The sequence below is a fragment of the Zerene cesonia genome, chromosome Z, assembly GCF_012273895.1.
Source record: "Zerene cesonia ecotype Mississippi chromosome Z, Zerene_cesonia_1.1, whole genome shotgun sequence".
NCBI lineage: Eukaryota > Metazoa > Arthropoda > Insecta > Lepidoptera > Pieridae > Zerene > Zerene cesonia.
In genome coordinates this window covers 11,272,238-11,292,835 of record NC_052122.1, presented here as the reverse complement: position 1 = coordinate 11,292,835, position 20,598 = coordinate 11,272,238, and the positions used below count along the sequence as shown (strand labels likewise).

The 20,598-nt window shown below is 31.7% G+C and overlaps 1 protein-coding gene across 1 annotated transcript; it reads right to left on the bottom strand.

Moving 5' to 3' along the window:
• Positions 1-4,536: 4,536 nt before the first annotated feature.
• Positions 4,537-16,087, bottom strand: LOC119835585 (secernin-3). Its single transcript, XM_038360499.1, has 6 exons — positions 15,855-16,087; positions 14,077-14,273; positions 11,747-12,053; positions 9,868-10,059; positions 8,025-8,159; positions 4,537-7,549 (listed from the first exon to the last, which is right to left on the bottom strand). Exons 1-6 carry the CDS (start codon positions 16,005-16,007, stop codon positions 7,337-7,339), a joined length of 1,197 nt encoding a protein of 398 aa, XP_038216427.1. The 5' UTR covers positions 16,008-16,087; the 3' UTR covers positions 4,537-7,336.
• Between the last annotated feature and the right edge of the window lie 4,511 nt (positions 16,088-20,598).

Genomic DNA, 20,598 nt, shown 5'->3' with positions numbered 1-20,598 from the left:
CAATCAAACCAATTTCGGTTAAAGCAATATGGCACGGGGTTGGCAAAACATGCATTTATATCATCAGTAGAGCAATTGTAAGAGGACTTGGTGAAAAATCGAGGTGAGGTGGAGTAGTTTTGGCACTCATGCGTCAATTCCTCCTAGACTATCTAAACATTCCATCTAACGATTCAAAATCACCTGCAATAATTCAGAATTTTGTCAAATTATCATGATTAAATAGTAATTTATTTTAAAGACAATCAATAGATCGTGTATTATTTCTGAGTGATCATACGTACGCATCTTGCGCGTGGCCCCCGACAGAGCTGGCCGAGACCGTCTATTGGTTGGTTCTGTACATGTGTGCGTGGGTCATTCATAACTTGTAGTTTTCGTAATAAAGTTTATTCTATTACAATTATAATTAATGAATTGCATGTGGTTTTATGAGAAAGAACATACGAAGGATAATATTCTATTTATTAAACTACCTATTCAAGCATTTCAATGTTTCAGTTACTTAAAGAAATATAATGAGACAGGTGTACAGATTGCGAAACTCGAAACGAAATATTGTAACTCCAATGGGCTTAAATCTAGTACAAATCATCATACAAAATTTTAAAAAATTTCCATATTATATTATTTAATATTATATCAATCCCTAGCATACTAATTTAATAAAAGCATAAAAATAATGCTTGATATACTTCTAGACTTCTAAACTGCATTTTTATATCTTAATATTGGCATTTAAATTAAAATGCATACTTTTTTTTTGTCCAACGTGCTTAAATTTGTGAAATGAGTATAATTTCAAAATTAACAACGCTACCCAAGTGGCTCATTTACTATTAAATACTGTTAGAAATTTCGTTCAATATGTGTAATCTCAATTCTCACGGACATTTATAATAATAATTACGAAGAAAAATATTCAATTTCGTAATATCCAACTGAATGATGGTCGTTTAAAATGTGACTTGGACTGACAAAGCGTGTCAAGCAAATTCTTGAGTGAAAGAAAACATGCTAACACAAAAATCACGAGTAGTATGAAAGGTCAGTTCTAAACAAAAACACTATGCACAATGCATGATGAACACACGGTAATTAACAGCTAAACAGCCATACATATTCCATACGCTTAATATACAAACGATATAATGAGAAACTGCTAATATAATGCCAAATTGAGACACAACTCACCATTGGTATTTTAGCGACACATACTTACATCAGCATACATAATATATGTTCAAGATCAAACTTTTAATTTATGTGTTATTCCCTAAAAGTATCTAAAATGATAACAATTAAATATACAAATGCATTTAAATAATGAACTGGCAACTCTAGCCGTGCTTAAAAGACGATTCGAGTGAAAAGTTTATTAGGATAAATTAATTTTATAAATTATGATTTAATCATTTATCTATTCTCGAAGTACCTATATCTGAATTTTCAATATGAATTGAACTTTTTTTTTAAAACATTTTTCATACACCAGTTTCATAAACCACACGTAGTTTTGTATATTTTCTCTCGATATGATTTTGTTTTGAGGGGCTATTTCTCCGTCATAAAGGTACTACACACAGCATTCGTTTTTGGTGTTTTAAAAAACCTTTCAAATGTAAATTTTGCCATCGTGCGGACACACCATTTTTATGGTTTCATATTTATTTATTAATATGATACATTTAATGTTTTCAAAATGTATGTCGATAGCACGTAGTCGTCGTATTTAACAAATCTAATTCGTAATTTAAAATGTATTGTTGTAAATGTAATTTTAATCCTATTATCTCTGTAAATAAGGTACTGTATTGTGAGTATATGTTGTATAATAAGTTGAGGCGTAATTTAATATTTTTTTGATGTTTTTTTTTTTCTATAATTTGAGTTTAATATTATGTAAAGTTGATGACTTTTTGGGGCATTAAAAGCCCCGGAATGTTTCAATAGATCATAGAGCAAAATATGTTAGATTTTTCAAAGGATTTGTAACTTGAATCAGAATCATTCTTACCCAAAATGGCTGAAAATTTACACGATTATTTCGTTTTTTTTTTTATTCAATTATAATCCGACACCTAAATTATTTCCATTACGATTAGTATTTGTAGAAATTTTAGATAAAACACAGTTCAAATCTTAGACTTAGAGATTATATTTCTTAGTCGGGGTACGTACACGTTTCGTAAAATCGTATGTACGAGTTTTATCGTATTACTTTAACGTTTTATTACGTTAATTATTCTTTAACTGTCTGGCGCATGATTTTACATGTAAAAAACAAGTAAATTCAAACTAAAATATGTTTTAAATTTAGTTCAAAGCTCGTAATTATAGAAATTATTCTGATTACGTTTTCGTTCGATCGTAAATTAGGTATGATCTATTTAACAGTCGTCTAAGTATTGTTTTATATTGTTGGTCTATTTAGTATTGTATAACTCCAATATTTGTCAATGTAAATATTCAATTTCGCTAAATTTAAAATCGATGTTATTAAGCCCATTTGTTGCACTAACTGGTTATGTCAAGATCTCATTATTATTATTATTATTCGGGAAGCATAATTTTAGCATAATAGTTATAGTTTGTAAGTGTGTTAGTGTAAGTGTTTTGACTCCGCTAAAGCGGTACGCATTCTTTCCCTTTGGTTGAACGACTAGCCTGAAGGAAGTTTTTAAATATTACATTTCAAATTATTGATGCATGGTAGTTATAATTGTGTATATATTTCATTCAATTAAATCTCAAAAGGTTAGTTTTAGATGTGGTTGTTATAGCTAAGTATAGAATTTTCTCATTGTTGAAATAAATCAAAAAAATTGTGTTTACAGATCATTCGTATCCATGAAATTCTAATTTCAATAAATATTTCTTTTATTACTTTCGTATTCGAAATAAAAAATATATAAGTAAGCGTGTAACGTACCTATTATAATTTTGAAATATATCTGTATTAAAATCTGCGATCTATATAAATCTATATGAGTTCTGAAAGTTTATTTCGTAGATATTTGCAAATGAATTTAAGTAGGTAATGTAATTTGAGTAGGTAAAGATTAGTTATGTTTTGTTCAACTACTTAAAATTGCCAAATATTTCTTCAGGCTCGTTGTGTCATCCCGCTGTCGATTATATTAAAGTTATATAAAGACTGTCTATAATTTTACTAGTTGCTTATACATTTTCATTGTGATGCGTCGTAGGTTAAATATAACTACCGATTATTCTATTAAGTATTGATATCAAGGTATGTAGTCGTTAATGTATCCTTGTAGTAACTGTGTAACCTGTCTTTTATCGTAAATATTGTATTGTATAGGAATTATGAAAAGTAGTGTTATTTCGTCAGAATAAGGTTGAAAATTTCCCATCGTTTTCAGTTCAATATAAATGAGATTTCTCTTTGATAATGTTGCCGAAGTGTTATTGGTTTAGTGCAAGTTGTTAAGGAATTCTGATCTAATTTAAGTAATTATCAATATTAATTTGGCTCAAAACTGTTTCTATATTTGGTAAAAATTAACCTTATACATGGATTGTTAAGAAAAATCTTTCTTATACTATGTTATTGATGCAGTCGGCTCTATCCGCTTTAATTTCCTTTGTATCTGTTTTTTAGTCATTGTTTAATAGAAGATAATTGTAATAATGTTTCGTAGATGTTTAACAATACAAAAATGTAAGTCGATGTATAGTGTACCTTAACTTTCCAAAATTTTTAACCTTATTTCGGTGATTCATGTGATACTTCAGGCTAAGTTGTGTAATTATATGGAATTAAAGGCCTTCGATTCTAGAAATATGTATTTTATTTTCGCAATTAGAAATTTCTTACACAAATAATCTCTTTTCGAAGTCATTTTCAAATAACACTGAACTGGATGAAAACTATTTATACCATCTATGTCATTCTAAGGCAAGCGAAGCCGCGGGTGGGAAACTAGATATAAAATACCTTTCGTTTGAAAAATGTACGCATTTATAGTGACATTAAAAAGAACTCGTTTACGATCAGGGTAATCAATGCAGCTGTTAAGTATCTTATACGGAAACAAAATAAATATATCCTTAAAAACAACTCGGAGAGAAAAGTTACAAAACTCTTACGTAGGCGATATATAGGAACTAAGATTGTCAGCGGCGCATAGCCACATAAAAATAAAACAACATTTTAAAATATTTTTTTAATGCCAAAATAAATCGAACACTAACGCATACCTACAGCATTTCAAAGAAACGTTTTAATGGCCGTCAGGAATACTATCGTGAACAAATTAAGTTTAAAATGTAAGAACTAAAAACTAAATGCTGGATTTTCAAAATCAACTTCCATTTGGAGGTCGAAAATTAAAACTAAAATTATCAAATACATAATTAGTAATATCGATAACTACAAAACGAAACGGTAACATTGTGTAGTCGATACATATGCTATTCAATCTACTCATCTGCATAAAGATTTGACAAAATTGTAGTTAAATCATTTATATAAATGATACGATACGTACGTACGTATAGACGAATATCCTTACAAACTTTCGCATTTCTAATATTAGTAGGATCTACCAATACTCGTTCATATCAATGATTCAAATGTAATTTTATACTATATAAAAATATACGTAAGGGGTTAGATATATATACGAGTTGTAACATCAAAATGTGAGTTGATTTTAAAAACTCAACAGCATAACGTGAACTAAATTAATATTTTATACAAAGTAAAAAAAAACTAGACAGTATAAACATAAAACACCAGCACACCATTCTGATAAAAACCTCCTCAATGGTAAAAACGACGAAGTATTAAACTTTCAGATACAAAGAACAATGGCAGACTTCAATACTTGAAATGAATTGAGAAGAATAGGTAGTGTCTTATATGTGAGAAATATCCAAAAATGAATAACTTAATAAAAAAAAAATCTAGAGAATGCTACGAAAAGATATTTAGAATTCAAAAAAAAAAAAACATTTTAAAAGTTACTTTTCCGAGAATCATGCGTCTCTTGTCTATCTGAACGGAGTTAGTTCAGTAACTTCTCGACACAATTAAAGCATTCAATTTTATTTTTTATCGTCAATAATAAAAGTAAAATAGAAATAAGATTATTAATAATAATCTAAACTGCTTTCATATTGCAAGAACTAGACCAATTTTAAATGGGACCACACGGGAGGCACCAGCTTTCAAATAAAACAAGAATTAACAAAATTGATTCACCCAGTAAAAACACAAGAGATACAGTCGATTTGGGAAACACCTAATTTTTTGAAGTCGGGTAAAAAAACCATAAACGAAAAGTGTATGAGCATCATTGATATCTCGCTAAACACACTATATTTTTATTGTAGTCATTGTAGCCATAACATTTAAGAAAGTTCTCGAACTAATCTCTATATTATTAATATGTTGGATAGTATAGTTATAAGTCACATTAACTCATTCTAAAAATGATTTGAATTCCTTAATGTTCTCACAGATAATAAAAAAAACAATGATTTAGTATATTGGCAACACTCGACTAGTATAGAAATAATAGTTATTTCATATTAATTACAAAAATGAATCCAGATTTTCAATTCTGCCATTGTTCTTTTTAATTAAAAAAAAAATTACATTAGATGAATATAATCAAATGAATTTTCATTAGTTTACAATAAAAATAATAAGCACATTCAAATATTTAATTACTAATTGCAATAAAAGTGCAAAATTAAAGATAATTATAACTATTAACACTATGGCAGCTACATTGGGCCACAACGTGCCCAAGAACATAAAATACAAAACGACAATAAATTTGAGACCATATCCTCACTTCTTGTGAAACATCGTAAAATAAAGTTAGTTATTTGGTTTTATTTTTCAAGAAATCCCATAAATTTAATTTTCTACCCTCGGTAAACTTGTAAAAAAAAAAATTAAGATACAAGTCGATTCGTCCGATGATAATATTACAATAACGCACGATACAAATAAAATAGGAATTATAGCAACATTGGAGACAATTTGAGATTTTGCAGATGTTTGTCCGGTTTGGGCCACTTAAATTCAGTGCTTATAGCATTGTGAATAAGGGAGGTATTTTATTGCTAAATTTTTTTAATTGAACAGATCATTTATAAAACCTTAAAATAAAGTAGCATATTAATATAAACATAATTCAATAAATTGTAATTCATATCCAATTGCATTTATGACCTTTTTACTATCATACATAACAAACAATAATAATAATAATTATTGTATTCTGTCCGACTTAAATGTCAAAGACCAAAACTTTATGCTCTCTTCTTTATGAAGAAACTAGACACTATATATTAAATTTCATTTAAGCTATTAAACATTGAATGGAGGTAATATACTATGAATACATTAACCTTTTTATTATATAAATAACTGTCAAAAATTCATAAAACATTTAATTAAAAAACATTACAAACATGAAATATTATCAATATGTAAAGCACCTTCACCATCACGTCACTATAACTAACATTGCTTCTCTGTAAATGTATGTTTTATTAATTATATTTAACAAACAAACAATTTAAAATGGCAGAATTCCAGAAGCCAAAGCACACATACAGTTGCCATTTTTATTATATCAACATAGATAGAAATACAGATAAAAAGTACATATAATATATCTATAAATTTTTAAACTAGCAACACCGACTTAATCATAACTTTGGCGCCATAACATGACAATAAATTTTGAATTATGAACTAAATCTATCAATAAAATCTATGTAAAAAATTATTGCTATCATATAACAGATATTTAGTTCGATACATTTGAGTCGAGGCACATACATATATTTTCGTCCCAAATTTGGGACACGAACCAAGTATAACCTATAAACTGCATACACTACGTTTTAGAATTACGATGTGCTTTTAGCATTACTTAAATATTAATACTTTACTTATATATTTTTAAAAAGCGTCGAAAATAAAATTGCCAAACCACACTGCTATCTATGCAATTGCAATTCCATATAAAAATACAATAAGAAAAAATTACGTTAAATACTGGATTTGCGAAATAGCACTTTTAATGAATATTAATAAAGTTCAAAATTGATTAAATCGCAGTTTGTTCTGTGCTAACTTCAACTAGAACTAAATTCCAACTGCTAGCGATTCTAACACATTTATATCGCACCATAAAGTTATATGTTTTGTTAGACAAGGACAGTTGTATACATCCATCTCTGGTATGATGCACGAAGCAGATATAATACAAGCAAGTGCTGAGAATCTACAAGTGGAAATATGAAAAAAACATGTGGGTATGATATTACCAGTAGGAAAATGGATAATCTAGCCGTAGAGTTTAACTTCGGTTTCCACGCAGTTCTTGAATAGGTCATCTACACCTTTCAGCGATTTGTCTTTATCGTTATGATGTATAAGCTCTTCGATCTCATTGAGGCAGCCTTGTTCTATTTCCTGGAGGACTTTAGTTATTTTCTCGTCCTTTGCTGCTAGCACGTGCTTCATATGCAGTGCGTAGAGTTGATGCTCCCGGTTGGGCTGAAATATAACGTTATTTTTGACTTATAGATTTGTTTACCGTGGATTATCTTATAAATGTGGAAGTTGCTCTGTGTGTCTCTTCACGCCTAAACCACTGAACCGATTTGAATGATATTTGATACGGAGATAGTTTGAGACCCTAGAACAGGATATGGGATAGATAGATAGTTATAGAATAAATTATGAAGCTCTTTGTATTGATATCTTCTTATAATATGTCATTTTATCACATTTTTTTTCGAAATTTCGATAAAATCTGCCAGCGCGATAGACCTAAATGCAAATCAATAAATTTGCTATAAGATTACCCATAACGAAAGTTCAATTATGAAGTATTATAATTGGTTAATTTCGTAAAATACATCCAAATAAAAATACATAGATGACAAAATAAATAAATTATTCTGCACCAAAAAAATATATATATAATCAATTTCCATAGTTAGAACAGCTCACTTAAACTTATGCTCACCTTTTTAGGGCTCACAGTATGCGGGGATATAACAGCATTGGGGGTGAAAACAAACGGTTTGAAATAGGACACGCTCGGATCGGGGGTGGCTGTGAACCAGTGCACCGACATGCCCTCTGACGAGATTGACGATACCTGGGAATACAAAGAGACAGTTTTAAGACCACAGTTTATTATATAAAAATATAAAACTTAGCGTATCTTGTATATCATTGGTCCTTTTAGTTTTATGTATGTACTTTTTCTTAATTTCCAAGACCCTACCTTTGTTATAATATATATTTTGCCCTTTGCCCAAAGGTTGCATGGCGGCCTTATGCAATAGTTTTAAGCTATATTTACATTATTAAATCTGTTTTGTATTTTTCTTAAGAATAAACAAATAAATATATATAAAAACCAGTAGACCGACCCGTCTTCAACCGTTACACATATTATAAACCTTACTAGCTGAAACCGGCGGCGGCGCATGGTACCCGGCTAAACTGTAGCCTACGTTTTAATCCAGACCATAACCAAACATCATACAGATCCTAATAGAGGCCTTTGCGTGAAAGAGTAACAAACATCCATATAATCTTACGAATAAACCTTCGCCTTTATTAATTGGATAGTACTCAGAGATCACGCTCGTTTCTAACAGTGATAACAAAGTAACTATATAGATACTGCATAGTAAACTATGACGTGAATAGATACATGAATGAGACGAGTTTTTTATATCGTCACACCCCTGCGTAAGAAAAGCGTCATTATGTGACAACAGCTTTCCTTATGACACTGCTGACGTCAATTCCACTATCTTAGAAGCGTTTCGTATTGACCTTTCCCGTCTCTTATTACGTCGTGTTATGTTATTTACGTAACAAATAAATACCCATATTATTAATTTATAGATTAAAGCATTACGCATATGAAATGAAGGGCAATTTTACGCATTAAATAATTGGGAATTGTTAAATTTACATCCTCTGTAGAATTTGGAACAGGTAATTGGTTTTAATTAATTATTTTTCTAGCCATACATGCCGTCTTTATATAGGAAAATGTTTTACAAACCGGTCTTTGTCTTTAAACTGGAAGATAACTTACTTAACTTTAATGTGATCGGAAATTATTTTTTTGTTATCCGATGTAAATTTTGAGCGAATTATAAATTTAGATTTTCTCATGGATAAGTTGTGTTATGGCTTAAATGCTGAGCGCTGTAGAATTTGAAAGTTTTTTTTGTTTTTTCCATTCCTACACCTGTCCGTCTGTCTGCCACTAGGCTCAATTTTATTAACGATTGATAGTGAGTATAAATAAATAAATAGTGAAACAACTTAAAATTCCAAGTCAGTGTATTACTGTTGCTACTATAACAACAAAATATAATAAAACTCGAAGTTAAACAACGGTCAGTACGGTCATAAATTGGATGGGTGACCAATGTGCATTTGCGCTTATCAGATTCGCCTGCGCAGTAAACTGCCCTGAGCATAGGTCTAGACACTAAAGCATTCATACCCAATCTTACCTAACATATTATTAATTAGACATAGTGAAATTTTTGTCTTACTAACGAATGGCAAAAGGTGGTTATGCGACTGTAAGCGCTGTTGCAAAATTCATAAGGTTGCAAACCGCAAAACATATTATAAAAAGTGTCAAACTTCTGTACTAATCATCATCATCAGCCCATATATGTTCCCACAGCTTAGGAAACTGGCCTCCTATAAAGTTTTAGACAAGAATACACCACGCTGGCCAAGTGCGAATTGGCAGATGTCACAATATGTCGTCGAACTAACTCTTCTGCTGTGAAGTTAAAACACACTTGATTGTTGTTTTTTTTTCATACCTGACTCCCCTGCGTAGGAAAAGTGTCGTCAACGGAGCGACAAATGCAACTGTCCTTATGGCGCAGTACTTTGAACATGTCTCTGACATCGAAGGTCTTGTTGGCGGACAGCTCGGAGAGCAGCCTCTCGCCTTCCGCCTGACGCTTCTCGTCGCCGCCGGACGAGAACGCGGACGTGAAGTCGAATTTACCCTGGAATGTCGTTTCATCGGTTTTTGCCCATTGCTGCTTAGAAAAATGAAGTAGGAACAGTCTAACGTTCCTTGTTGGTCGTTTGTCGTGTGTCTTGTTGTTTAAATAAATCCGGGGTAAAGATAAATTTACTTTAACTTAACGATCTGTTTCATTTTCGGTATTATGGTTAGGAAAATAAAGCAATGATATATATTTGTATTTTGACATTAATTGATTGCATATCTGATTCGATTTTTGTAGGATTTTTACAGCTGAAACCCGTTGTCGTCAGAACGCGGTTTCTTTAGCTAGAACTACTTGTAACTAAATGTATTATAACTAGTTCTAACTGACGGACAAACGCGCTCAGAACTAAAATGTGATATATTCGCTCAATAATACTATCCTTTAAAGCTTACACGAAACATGATATAATCCGAAATTAAACTCTACTGTCACTACACTGTAATTTGAAGCCAGTGGCGTTTGTTGAGTTTTAAGAAAAAACCCTTTAAGCCTTCATTTTTCATGAGTTCCCACCGCAAGGAAACTGGCTTTCAAAACACAGACGAAAATCGACGTCAACCTTAAAACACCCCTCTTTTTGCGTCGAATGTTAAAAATGGTTAATTTCAAATCAATTCTCCTTCACTATAGCTAGTGTTACATACTGTATAATATAGACAGTACCTACATTGAGGAACGCGTAATGCGTATTGTCCATTCACGTATGGTCTAAATTAAGCAATTATTAAGTACTTTATAAACAAAACTGACGCGTCGCGGAAAATATTTGTGATGAAGTCACATTGGAATAGCCTGATAAAAGTGAGTAATCAGTGGTCTCCTTAGCTAGGATTATAGTTATTCAAATGAACTTATCGCGAATCTATGAGGAAAAAATTATAATACATTGTATGCAGTTCCTGGAAACATTGTATAGACAGATAACCTATGCTAAGAATAGGAAAAGTGCATTTAGCACAATGCATGCCGTTGTTATTGGGCATACAAAGAGTCTATATTTATATAATTTATACCTATCTGCGATACACGGCTTCCGCCTTTCAATCATCATTGCCAATTCTCGGCAAAATCTGTTAAGGGTCGTGAAAGACTAACAACATAATTTTAATTACTTTAAAATGCGTAGAAGCTCATTCCGTTTATTACATTGGAAGGAAGAAGGACATCGTTACTAAAAATATAAAGCTGAATGGCTTGTTTGTTCTACTGGACCGATTTCGAAAATGCTTTCACCGTCTTCTTTTCCAACGGGATATGTAAGGGATCCCTGAGTAATATAGGGCCTGTAGCATTCAGGGATTACGTACATAAATAGAACATAATATCTCATTCATAACAATATATACTACTAGCTGCACCCGGCAAACGCTGTTCTGCCTTACTCTTATCGTTTAGTGGTATGAAAAATAGATGTTAGCCGATTCTCAGACCTACCCAATATGCTTACCAAATTTCAGAGGAATCGGTCAAGCCGTTTCGGAGGAGTATAGAGACTAACATTGTGACACGAGAATTTTATATATAAGATTAGTTTATTGTGAACTAAAGATATATATTTTGTAACATAATTTAATATTTAGACTAAAATGAATCAAGGTTAAGATTCTTATTATGGCAAATAAGTTAGCAAATCGTACTCATTGTTAATACAATTAAGACCAATAGTGATATCAAATACCTTGCCATCCCAGACACCCATCTTCTCGGCGATCTCAAACAGATTCTCCGAGTGCTTGTCGATTTTCGACTTTATAGTCAGCCCATTCGATATGTTCCTGTATCCAGTCTCTATTCTCTCGGCGGCCCACAGTTTCCCACTGGTTTCCAGAACCCAGGCCTCTTTGGGATCAGCTATAAGATAGGAATTGTGATAGAAATGACTATCATCGAATTCCGAGCACGGCCCACCTTGGCCGTACTTTTCTAGAAGCGACGTGATCACATCCAACGCCTCTTCTGCTGTGTTACCTCTTTCTAAACCCAGCCTGTAAAGATAAATCTTATTATTATTCAGTTTGTTGGATACGTACCGCATATACTAGGCATAATAAATGTAATTGACATACGTAAGGGTATCGTATTACCATGTTTAACGAATACTAGCTCCAACAATGAAATATTAAATTAAGGAGATACATATTTTACATTAAAACCAAATCATGTAATGGAACCGGTATTTATCCGAAATAACTGGAACTATAATGAAGTGAAAGTGGTTTTATTTAAAAGTAGTTAGACTGCAGTTCAATTAAGAACAATACTCATACCTTATAAGGTATTATAAGATACTAGCTGCGCCTCGCGGTTTTACCCGCGTAAGTCCATAACCCGTAAGAATAGCGGAATAAAAAGTTGCCTATATGCTATTCCAGTTCCAGTCCAACTGTCTACGTACCAAATTTCATTGCAATCGGTTCAGTAGTTTTTGCGTGAAAGAGCAACAAACACATACACATCCTTACAAACTTTCGCATTTATAATATTAGTAGGATAGGAAAGTAGGATTTGTAGGATAGGATAAAGCGTAACAACACAAAGTAGAAAAGCAGCAGCGTAAATGGATCGGCCAGGAGTAGCGTAGTATGTGTAATGACAGCACAAGCCAATTTAAGGTAACACTCGCAAATTTGATTTCAAGATAGTCAGTGTTCAAACTTATACTAAGTCACAGCTAGATAAAGAGAATTGAATTAGAGGGTCTAAGGGCTAATTAAGAAAGTCTCGTTACGGGAAGTCCTTACCCAGATAGTACATAAAGAAAATAGATCAGTGAAACAAATGTAGAAAGCTGATCCCTATACGGGACGTAGGGTTCATCCCTTTAGGCGTCTTCCCTCATGAGGGAAAAGTTGACTACTCTCTGAGCAAAATGTTGTTTTTGCGGTTTGTTTATCTTCGCAATGAATAAATTTCAGAATTGTTATTTACACTCGCCGCTATATCAACAGCTGCATTAAGTTAATTTGTCTATAATAATATTATGAAGAACAAAAAATTTAAAAAAATTGTGACGCTGTATGGGTAATTCCTGTATCTACGAACATACTTGTTTCAAAAAAATATTTACGCGCTATTTTCAGCCGACTTCAAAAATGATGGTAAACAATTCGACTGTATTTTTGTCTGTCTGTTACCTCATAATTTTTTACTGGGTGAGCTGATTTTTATGATTCTTTTTTATTTAAAAGCTGGTGCCTGCCATGTGGTAAATATACTACGATACGTGACCTTTGTGAAATATAATTTATTGATACAATTTATACGTGATTGAACGTATTGTTATTTCTTTGCAAAATAATGTTTACGATATTAAAATGACCTCCTTAACACGGTATAAAGATATTCATATATTATAATATAATAATATTAATTTCGCTTTGGCAAAAGGTGAGCATTGCTTTAGTTTTCTTAACTATTCATTCTAGTTATAAGGAAACCAGTGCAGCATTAGTAGCAAATTGAATACTTGGATGTAATTTTCTCACTTTAATAACATATTAAATAAATTATCATTAGCTGACGCAAGCACATTTATCTTTATAGAATCGAGAAAAAGTACACATATTTGCTTTAGTAACGTGACTTTTATTATTATTTCGTCATAGATTACAAAGATTCGTAAGTTAACAAAAATTAAGGCATTCGGCCCGCACAAAACTTACAAGTTTTCGTATGTGGTTTTGCCCTTCAATCATCCTGCATTTTAAAACTGTACATTGCAGTTTAAAAAATGCATTCAATATTCCGCGTTTTGTGGAAAAGAGCAAGAATAATTCATATTAATACAAACATCCGGGATAATATTTTTTGTCATTATAAAGTATACGGAAATTTCGCCATAGTATATCGCAAAAAAATAGACAGAAAAACTTTTATTTACACAAATATAACAGCTCTGATTGCAATCATAAACACAAAAAATCATCACATGTCCCCATCCATAAACTAAATATAAAAAAAAACAAAAATCATCACAAAGCATGAAATATACGCCAGCTTTCCACTCACCTCACGAGATCCATGCCCAAAAGCCGCTTCTGTCTCGCGTCCCCCTCCCCCTCGTTGTTGTTGGTCCACACCGCCTCGTTGCCAATAGCAACGCTCTTGCTATTCGCCCCCATTTCCGCCCCCCACATCCACGCGGGCTTGCTGAGTATCACGTCGTTTATTGGTTCGGAACTCTCGGATATCGTTATGTAGGTACACTGAAAGGTGGAATACAATTGGTATGTATGTATGAAAACATTTTGTATTTTTAGTCCACAGTTAATCACGTTTGTAAGTTAGTTCATGCTCTTTTAAACAGTTTAATGGGAAGAGTAAAATTAAATCGTAATAATAATTTAAAAAAATTATCTCTAATTTGTAAATGAATAACTGATCAAGTAACTATGAGGGTTTCAAACGGAAAAATGAAAATTTTCTAGTGTATGAATTAAACTTTTTACTCAGCCGTAAGAAAATTTTATCCAATTGTTAATTCTTTTTCAAGTATAGATATGAAATTTGTTTAACTTGCTATCATAAAAAAATAATAAATGTGCCAAGTACAACAAATTTATTACATGCAGAAACATTAATTTAGCTTACAAAGTTTCCTATGAACCGAGATAAAAGGGTTCCATGTAACATACAGATTAGTAGACAGTTTACAGATAGGTCATATACAGCAATGCAAGGTTTAGAATTACACAACACAACACTTCATGTGTGGGTGGTATTCTTAAGGTACATAGCATATTTACGGCTCTTATTATGAATGCAATAAGGTTTATTTTATAATGCAATAATTCATTTAAATATTTGACGATACTGCAACTATGCAATGATATTTCTCTTTCAAATTAAGATCTGTTTCCTGGCTCTAAAGCTGGTAGGATATTGGTTAAACCACATCATATTATTGTATTTCAAACAGGATTTAAGACTATTAACAGTGGCTTCATTGTCAGGACCTCAACTTCAATTGATAGTATGGGGTTTGGAATTTTACTTGTACAAATATGTTTTGCATGTAGCTGAGTGCAGTGAATAGATAGTTAATAATAACATATGAACAATGTAATGATAAGATTTTTTTTATTACAATATATTTGAGAGTACATTGAACAGGTTTTTAAGACCAATAATTTCTGAGAGCAGTGGTGTATTTACATGAAAGAAATTCGAAACAAAGGAAAATATTAAAGTAAATAATATATAATCTAAATCATGGTATAATAGAGAAATGAGCTTTGGGAATAACAAATTTAATATTTAATTTGAAACAGAGAATAGAATAATTATATTATAAGAATTGCTGAGGCAACATGCAAGATATAATTTTATTACTTTTTTATTCTTCACTAATGATGTACTGTTATTGAATACATCTACTCAAACAATAAATACATATTAAAGTGATGGTAAAAAATTTATAGGCAATTGTTAAAATTTACACGCCAAATTGCTATATCGTCGTTTACAATATTTGTATAGTTATATTATTTACGCGTAACATATTTGGAAATACCCTAATACAGTTTTATATTTACTTCCTTGAAGTATTTCTATAACAAAGATGACGTAAAAATAGCGCACTTACGTATCTAGACATTCAGAACATAATTGCGATCATTAAAATCTAGATACCAAATAATGAGTTTTCATTTTTTTTGTAAATGCAATAAATAATGTTCTTTATGTACCGGATATTTTCTTTCTTCATTATTTTAGTCAACGTCAAAGACATTTACGTTTTGTCGAAGAATTAACACTATAACAAGTTATCAATTAACGTTACTTACCCTCAATGTTGATTCACGAATTCTATCTTTTACAAAAATCACTTCTTGGACTTCGTTCTGTGGCCGATCGGAATTTTTTCCAAATATTACAGTATTGTTTTTGGTGAAAGGCGGCAGGACTACGAAGGTATCGCACGAGCGCGGAAAATACATATTTTGATTTTTTTATACTAAACTGTTTATTTATTTTTCAATAAAAGAACCGCACGCTCACACTGAATGCCGACCGATACACGAATGTTAACGTCAAAATTGACAGATGAGTTTTGAAAATTGAAATGCGAATGACAGTCAGTGATGCTAGTGTTACAAGCGTTCAATAAAAGTGTTGCTTATCAGTAGCGTAATGTCAAATACATATTATTTTGAATAAAGGCTTGCAATTTTGGTAACATAATTTTTTTTTAATTTGTTTCTTATGAATACAGTATTCTATTTAGAATATGTAACTGCCATAACAATTTATTAATGAAATGCAATAAAAGGGCGTGTGGCTTGCCCTCCGAAAAAATTTACAGTTGTCATTCATGACACATTTTTAAAATAACGCTATATAGCAAAATTTAATATTTATAAGTTAAAAGTGATTCGAATGCGCATTATAATGGACCTTTGCATAGGAATGAGGTGTTCCCCGCGATAAAAAATAGATGTTCATGTTACTTTCAGGAAGCTGGCTCCTAACTATCCCCAGACACTAAAAACATAATATGTATGTTTTAATCACTACGTTGCGACGTAAAGAAGGACAAGCAAACAAACTTTCGCATTAATAATAATAATATTAATGAGGATTACGGGAACACGATTCGCGTACATTAAATATCAAAAGGTATGTTAACGAGGAATCCATTTCAGCTTTCGCTGCATCAAGCCAAAAATAATTGAGGCTTTTACAATTTTCTTCGTTAATAATAAATTGTGCAGTGGACGATTTGCAGTAGATCGATACTTTGAATCTGCGTGCCTATTGGACGCCAGTAATTTTAAATTGCCTATTAATTAATAATTATTTATATGTCCAGCAGTAATATAGTTGACTATATTTTGAACTCGATTAATGCTAGACAGAGTCAGGTACTTACCTAATTCCAATTGATTGCATACTTGTTTACCTATTAATCGTTAAAAGGTAATTTCAGAGTACTTATACAACGTAACGTAACACAAGTTTATAACAATAGGTAAATAGATATCTAGTAAATGAAGAAAAAATCAAGATAAATGTGTTAGACCTTAATTTTATCTTCCTTGTCCAAGTCTTCATCATTATCAAATCAGCCTGCCTTTTTAGCATATCAGCTGATCACCCATTTCCATATATTTGTTCAGTAATTTCTGTTTTCAGATAAAATATTTTTTTAATAAATCAAACTCGAATCAAAAAAATCGTAAATAGCTGTTTTACGATTTCGTCCATATAGAATAGTGAGTTTGGATAATTTTTGATTCAGTATTTAGGCTCGAGCTAACATCGGTTATATCTTGCAATGATTCCGTAAATATAGAGAAGCTTTTTTTTTTTTTTATGTCATAGTCGGCAATGGAGCTGGTGGGTCGCCTGATGGTAAGCGCTACCACCGCCCATGAACATTTGGAGAGGCGTAAGGTCAATTGCAGACCTTTCGCCTCTACAAATGGATTGCCGACTTTAATTGGGAAGGGATTAGGAAAGGATTGATGAGAGGAATAAAGGGAAGGACTAGGAAGGGTAAGGAAAAGGATATGGGCCTCCGGCTCCCCCACTCACCGTACGAAACACAATAGCAAGCTATTATTTCACGCCGGTTTTCTGTGGGGGTGTGGTACTTCCCCGGTGCGAGCTGGCTCGATTCGTGCCGAAGCGTGCTCGACTCCCACAATAAAAAAAGCTTAACAAAATATAAGTTATACCTTCTTTTGTTTATTCCTAATCAATAGCACGAAATAAAAAATTTCAAGCGACTTTTGACTCTTATCACCCCTCCTCGTCTTTTACTCGCATGTAAATAGTAGCCTGTGTTCTTTATTAGTTTCTAGACTATTTGTGTACGTAATGAATTAATCGGTCAGTAGTTTTGGCGAAATCTAGATACGTAATTAAGTTAAGCTTTCCACACAGTTGGTACGAGGTATATAATTGAATTGTATAAATAATATATACTCCCGGCTCCACCCGGATACGCATTTATCGTAATTGAAATAATTAAACTATCCTATATTTTAAGTTTAATAAAAAACTGCACCTGGTGTACAGATTTATAAAATCGGTTTAGTAGTTTAGGAGTGCATCGCGGATAAACAGCGTGACACGTAAATAATATAATATATTATGGTCACAATATGTTTACATACAAATCAACACAAATAAGGTCCACGGGTTTTAAGTTCTCGTATTATAAAACGTGTGTAGTTATGGGGCAATAATCGGTAAACAGGTAGTGATTAAAGATTTAATTTTAATAATTATACAAAATAGTAATTGAAAGTTCTTAATAATAATTCATTAACAATATAATATTACGTGTGATTAAAATGGGAAGAAAAAAAAAATATATTACATGTAATTCTTTTTTACAAAAAGGATCACCAACGTCCCTGGTGAGGAGGTGGCTCGCCAAATTCTAAAATAGGACCAAACGACAACAATTTCTTATCAAACCCAAAAAGAATTACGCCTTGGTTGAAAACTTATCAACTCTGTAACGATCGAGTATAAAAACCTAAAAAAAACAGTCGAATTGAAATGTCCTTAATTTTTGGGTATGTCAGATAAAAATATGAACCATCTATTTAGTTATGAAAGAGAAAGCCGTATGAGTTAAACCATTTATAACTCTATATTGTCTGAACGGATTTTAATGGTTTTTGGTTTGTTGGATTTGTCTCCTCTCGGATTACGGTAATAAGATTGTAAAGCAAAAAAATGAAAAATAAAATACCTGGACCGAGCTGAGGCGAGCGGTTGATTAATGTATTGTATAAAAAGAAACAAATGACGGGTTTCGTGTTTCATTCGAAGGATTTCTAGATCCGTCTAGAAGGTCCTGTTATGAAAGTGTGGTTTTAATGCATAGGAAATACATGTTGAGCATGTACTTTATACGTGTGTGTGTGTGCTGTGATTTAATATAAACCATTGGGATACATTTAATGTAATGATGAATAATATAGTTCTAGCCAATAATAATGTATAAAAATGGATTCCCATTCCTTATATAAGAATACATTTTATCTCCCTTGGTAACGGTATCACGGTTGAGCAACTCATTGAGATTTCGCTAATTGCTTCTATTTATGTTTGATACATCTGAAGAAGGATATTAGGATAGAAAAATACAATTTAATGTCATAAATAAATATGAAAAAAACATACATAGAATTTAACTATTTTTTTACTTGACACGTTTAACAGCTAGCACGAAGACTGAGCTACCGTCTGTCTTGTATGTTAGAATGCCTGCCGTCCATCCGTCCAGTCAGACTGAATCTGTTGGACCGTGATATTCAGACAGTTGGAATTCGCAGTAATGATGGATTTCTATATATTTTCAATAGAATATTGTAAAAAATCGTGGCTTAGCAACGGTTGGCATGGTTGCTCCTTAACTTATTTTTACGGAAGAATAATGTATAGCATAGTGTCCGACTCGCACTTGACCAATTTTTACTGCATAGATATCGTTTTTTAATAGAACAAAGGTAAAAAATTAAACTTTTTATCCTATATTTGTATGCTGATGACATAATTTTGTTATTCTTAGTTGTATTCGAATTTAAAATTTCGACTATATTTTTCCGGAAGTCATAACTAACTCTTAGCTCATCTATAACAAATAGACACTTAAATTTATAAAAAAAATATACTGACACAAAAGCAAAATATATAATTTCAACAATATCACAGATAAAAAACTAAAACAATTCATTTGTAACTGTCAAGTTCTTAACCGTAGGAAATGGGAAGTAAAACCATCAGAAACTGGCGGGAAGTGCGGCCCGCGTCCGGTATGAACCATAGAGCACCCTCTATTCAGGTTCATTGTTGCCAGAATTTACATAAATGATTTATGAAGAATCTCTTTTGAGGAGGCCTACCTGCGAAATTTAAGCGATTTCTTATGGAAATTTAATTCGAATATGGAATATAATATACTACCATATTTATTTATGATTTGCAAATTAATGTGCGATTTCTGTTTTGACGCAGATTATTTTCTTATCTTTTATTATGACAGAATTGTAAAAACAACTTTATTTGTATATATTTTAATAACAAGGTGTGTGTGCGATTCACACACCATAGAAGGGAAACTTCAGTAAATCGACAAAAGAATTAGATATATACATATAATAAAATATAAAATAGTATGTATATTTCTGTCTCATATTTTGCCGGCTTCATTTTTGTATTTGTGTCTCTTACCTGTCGTTATTCTTGTTCCTGGTGACTCCGGTTTACTTTTTTAAATTTGGCCTAGTTTTGACAATATGAAGGCTTTTAGTTTTTTGTTAAGAATAATCATCGGATATCTATAATATACTCAACATATTATATTATTGAATAGCTATCTAATATAATTAAGCTTTTATTTGTCATGTAATAGATTATTTGTCATGTTTTTAGCCATTATAGTGCTGTACTCAGTAAAAAATTTTATACCACGTTACTTGTAAAGCCGAAAAGTGATAAGTGTGCAATAGCATCAATATCATGTTTTTTTAGATTTTACATCCAAAAAGTATACCTTTGTTTCAAATTAAA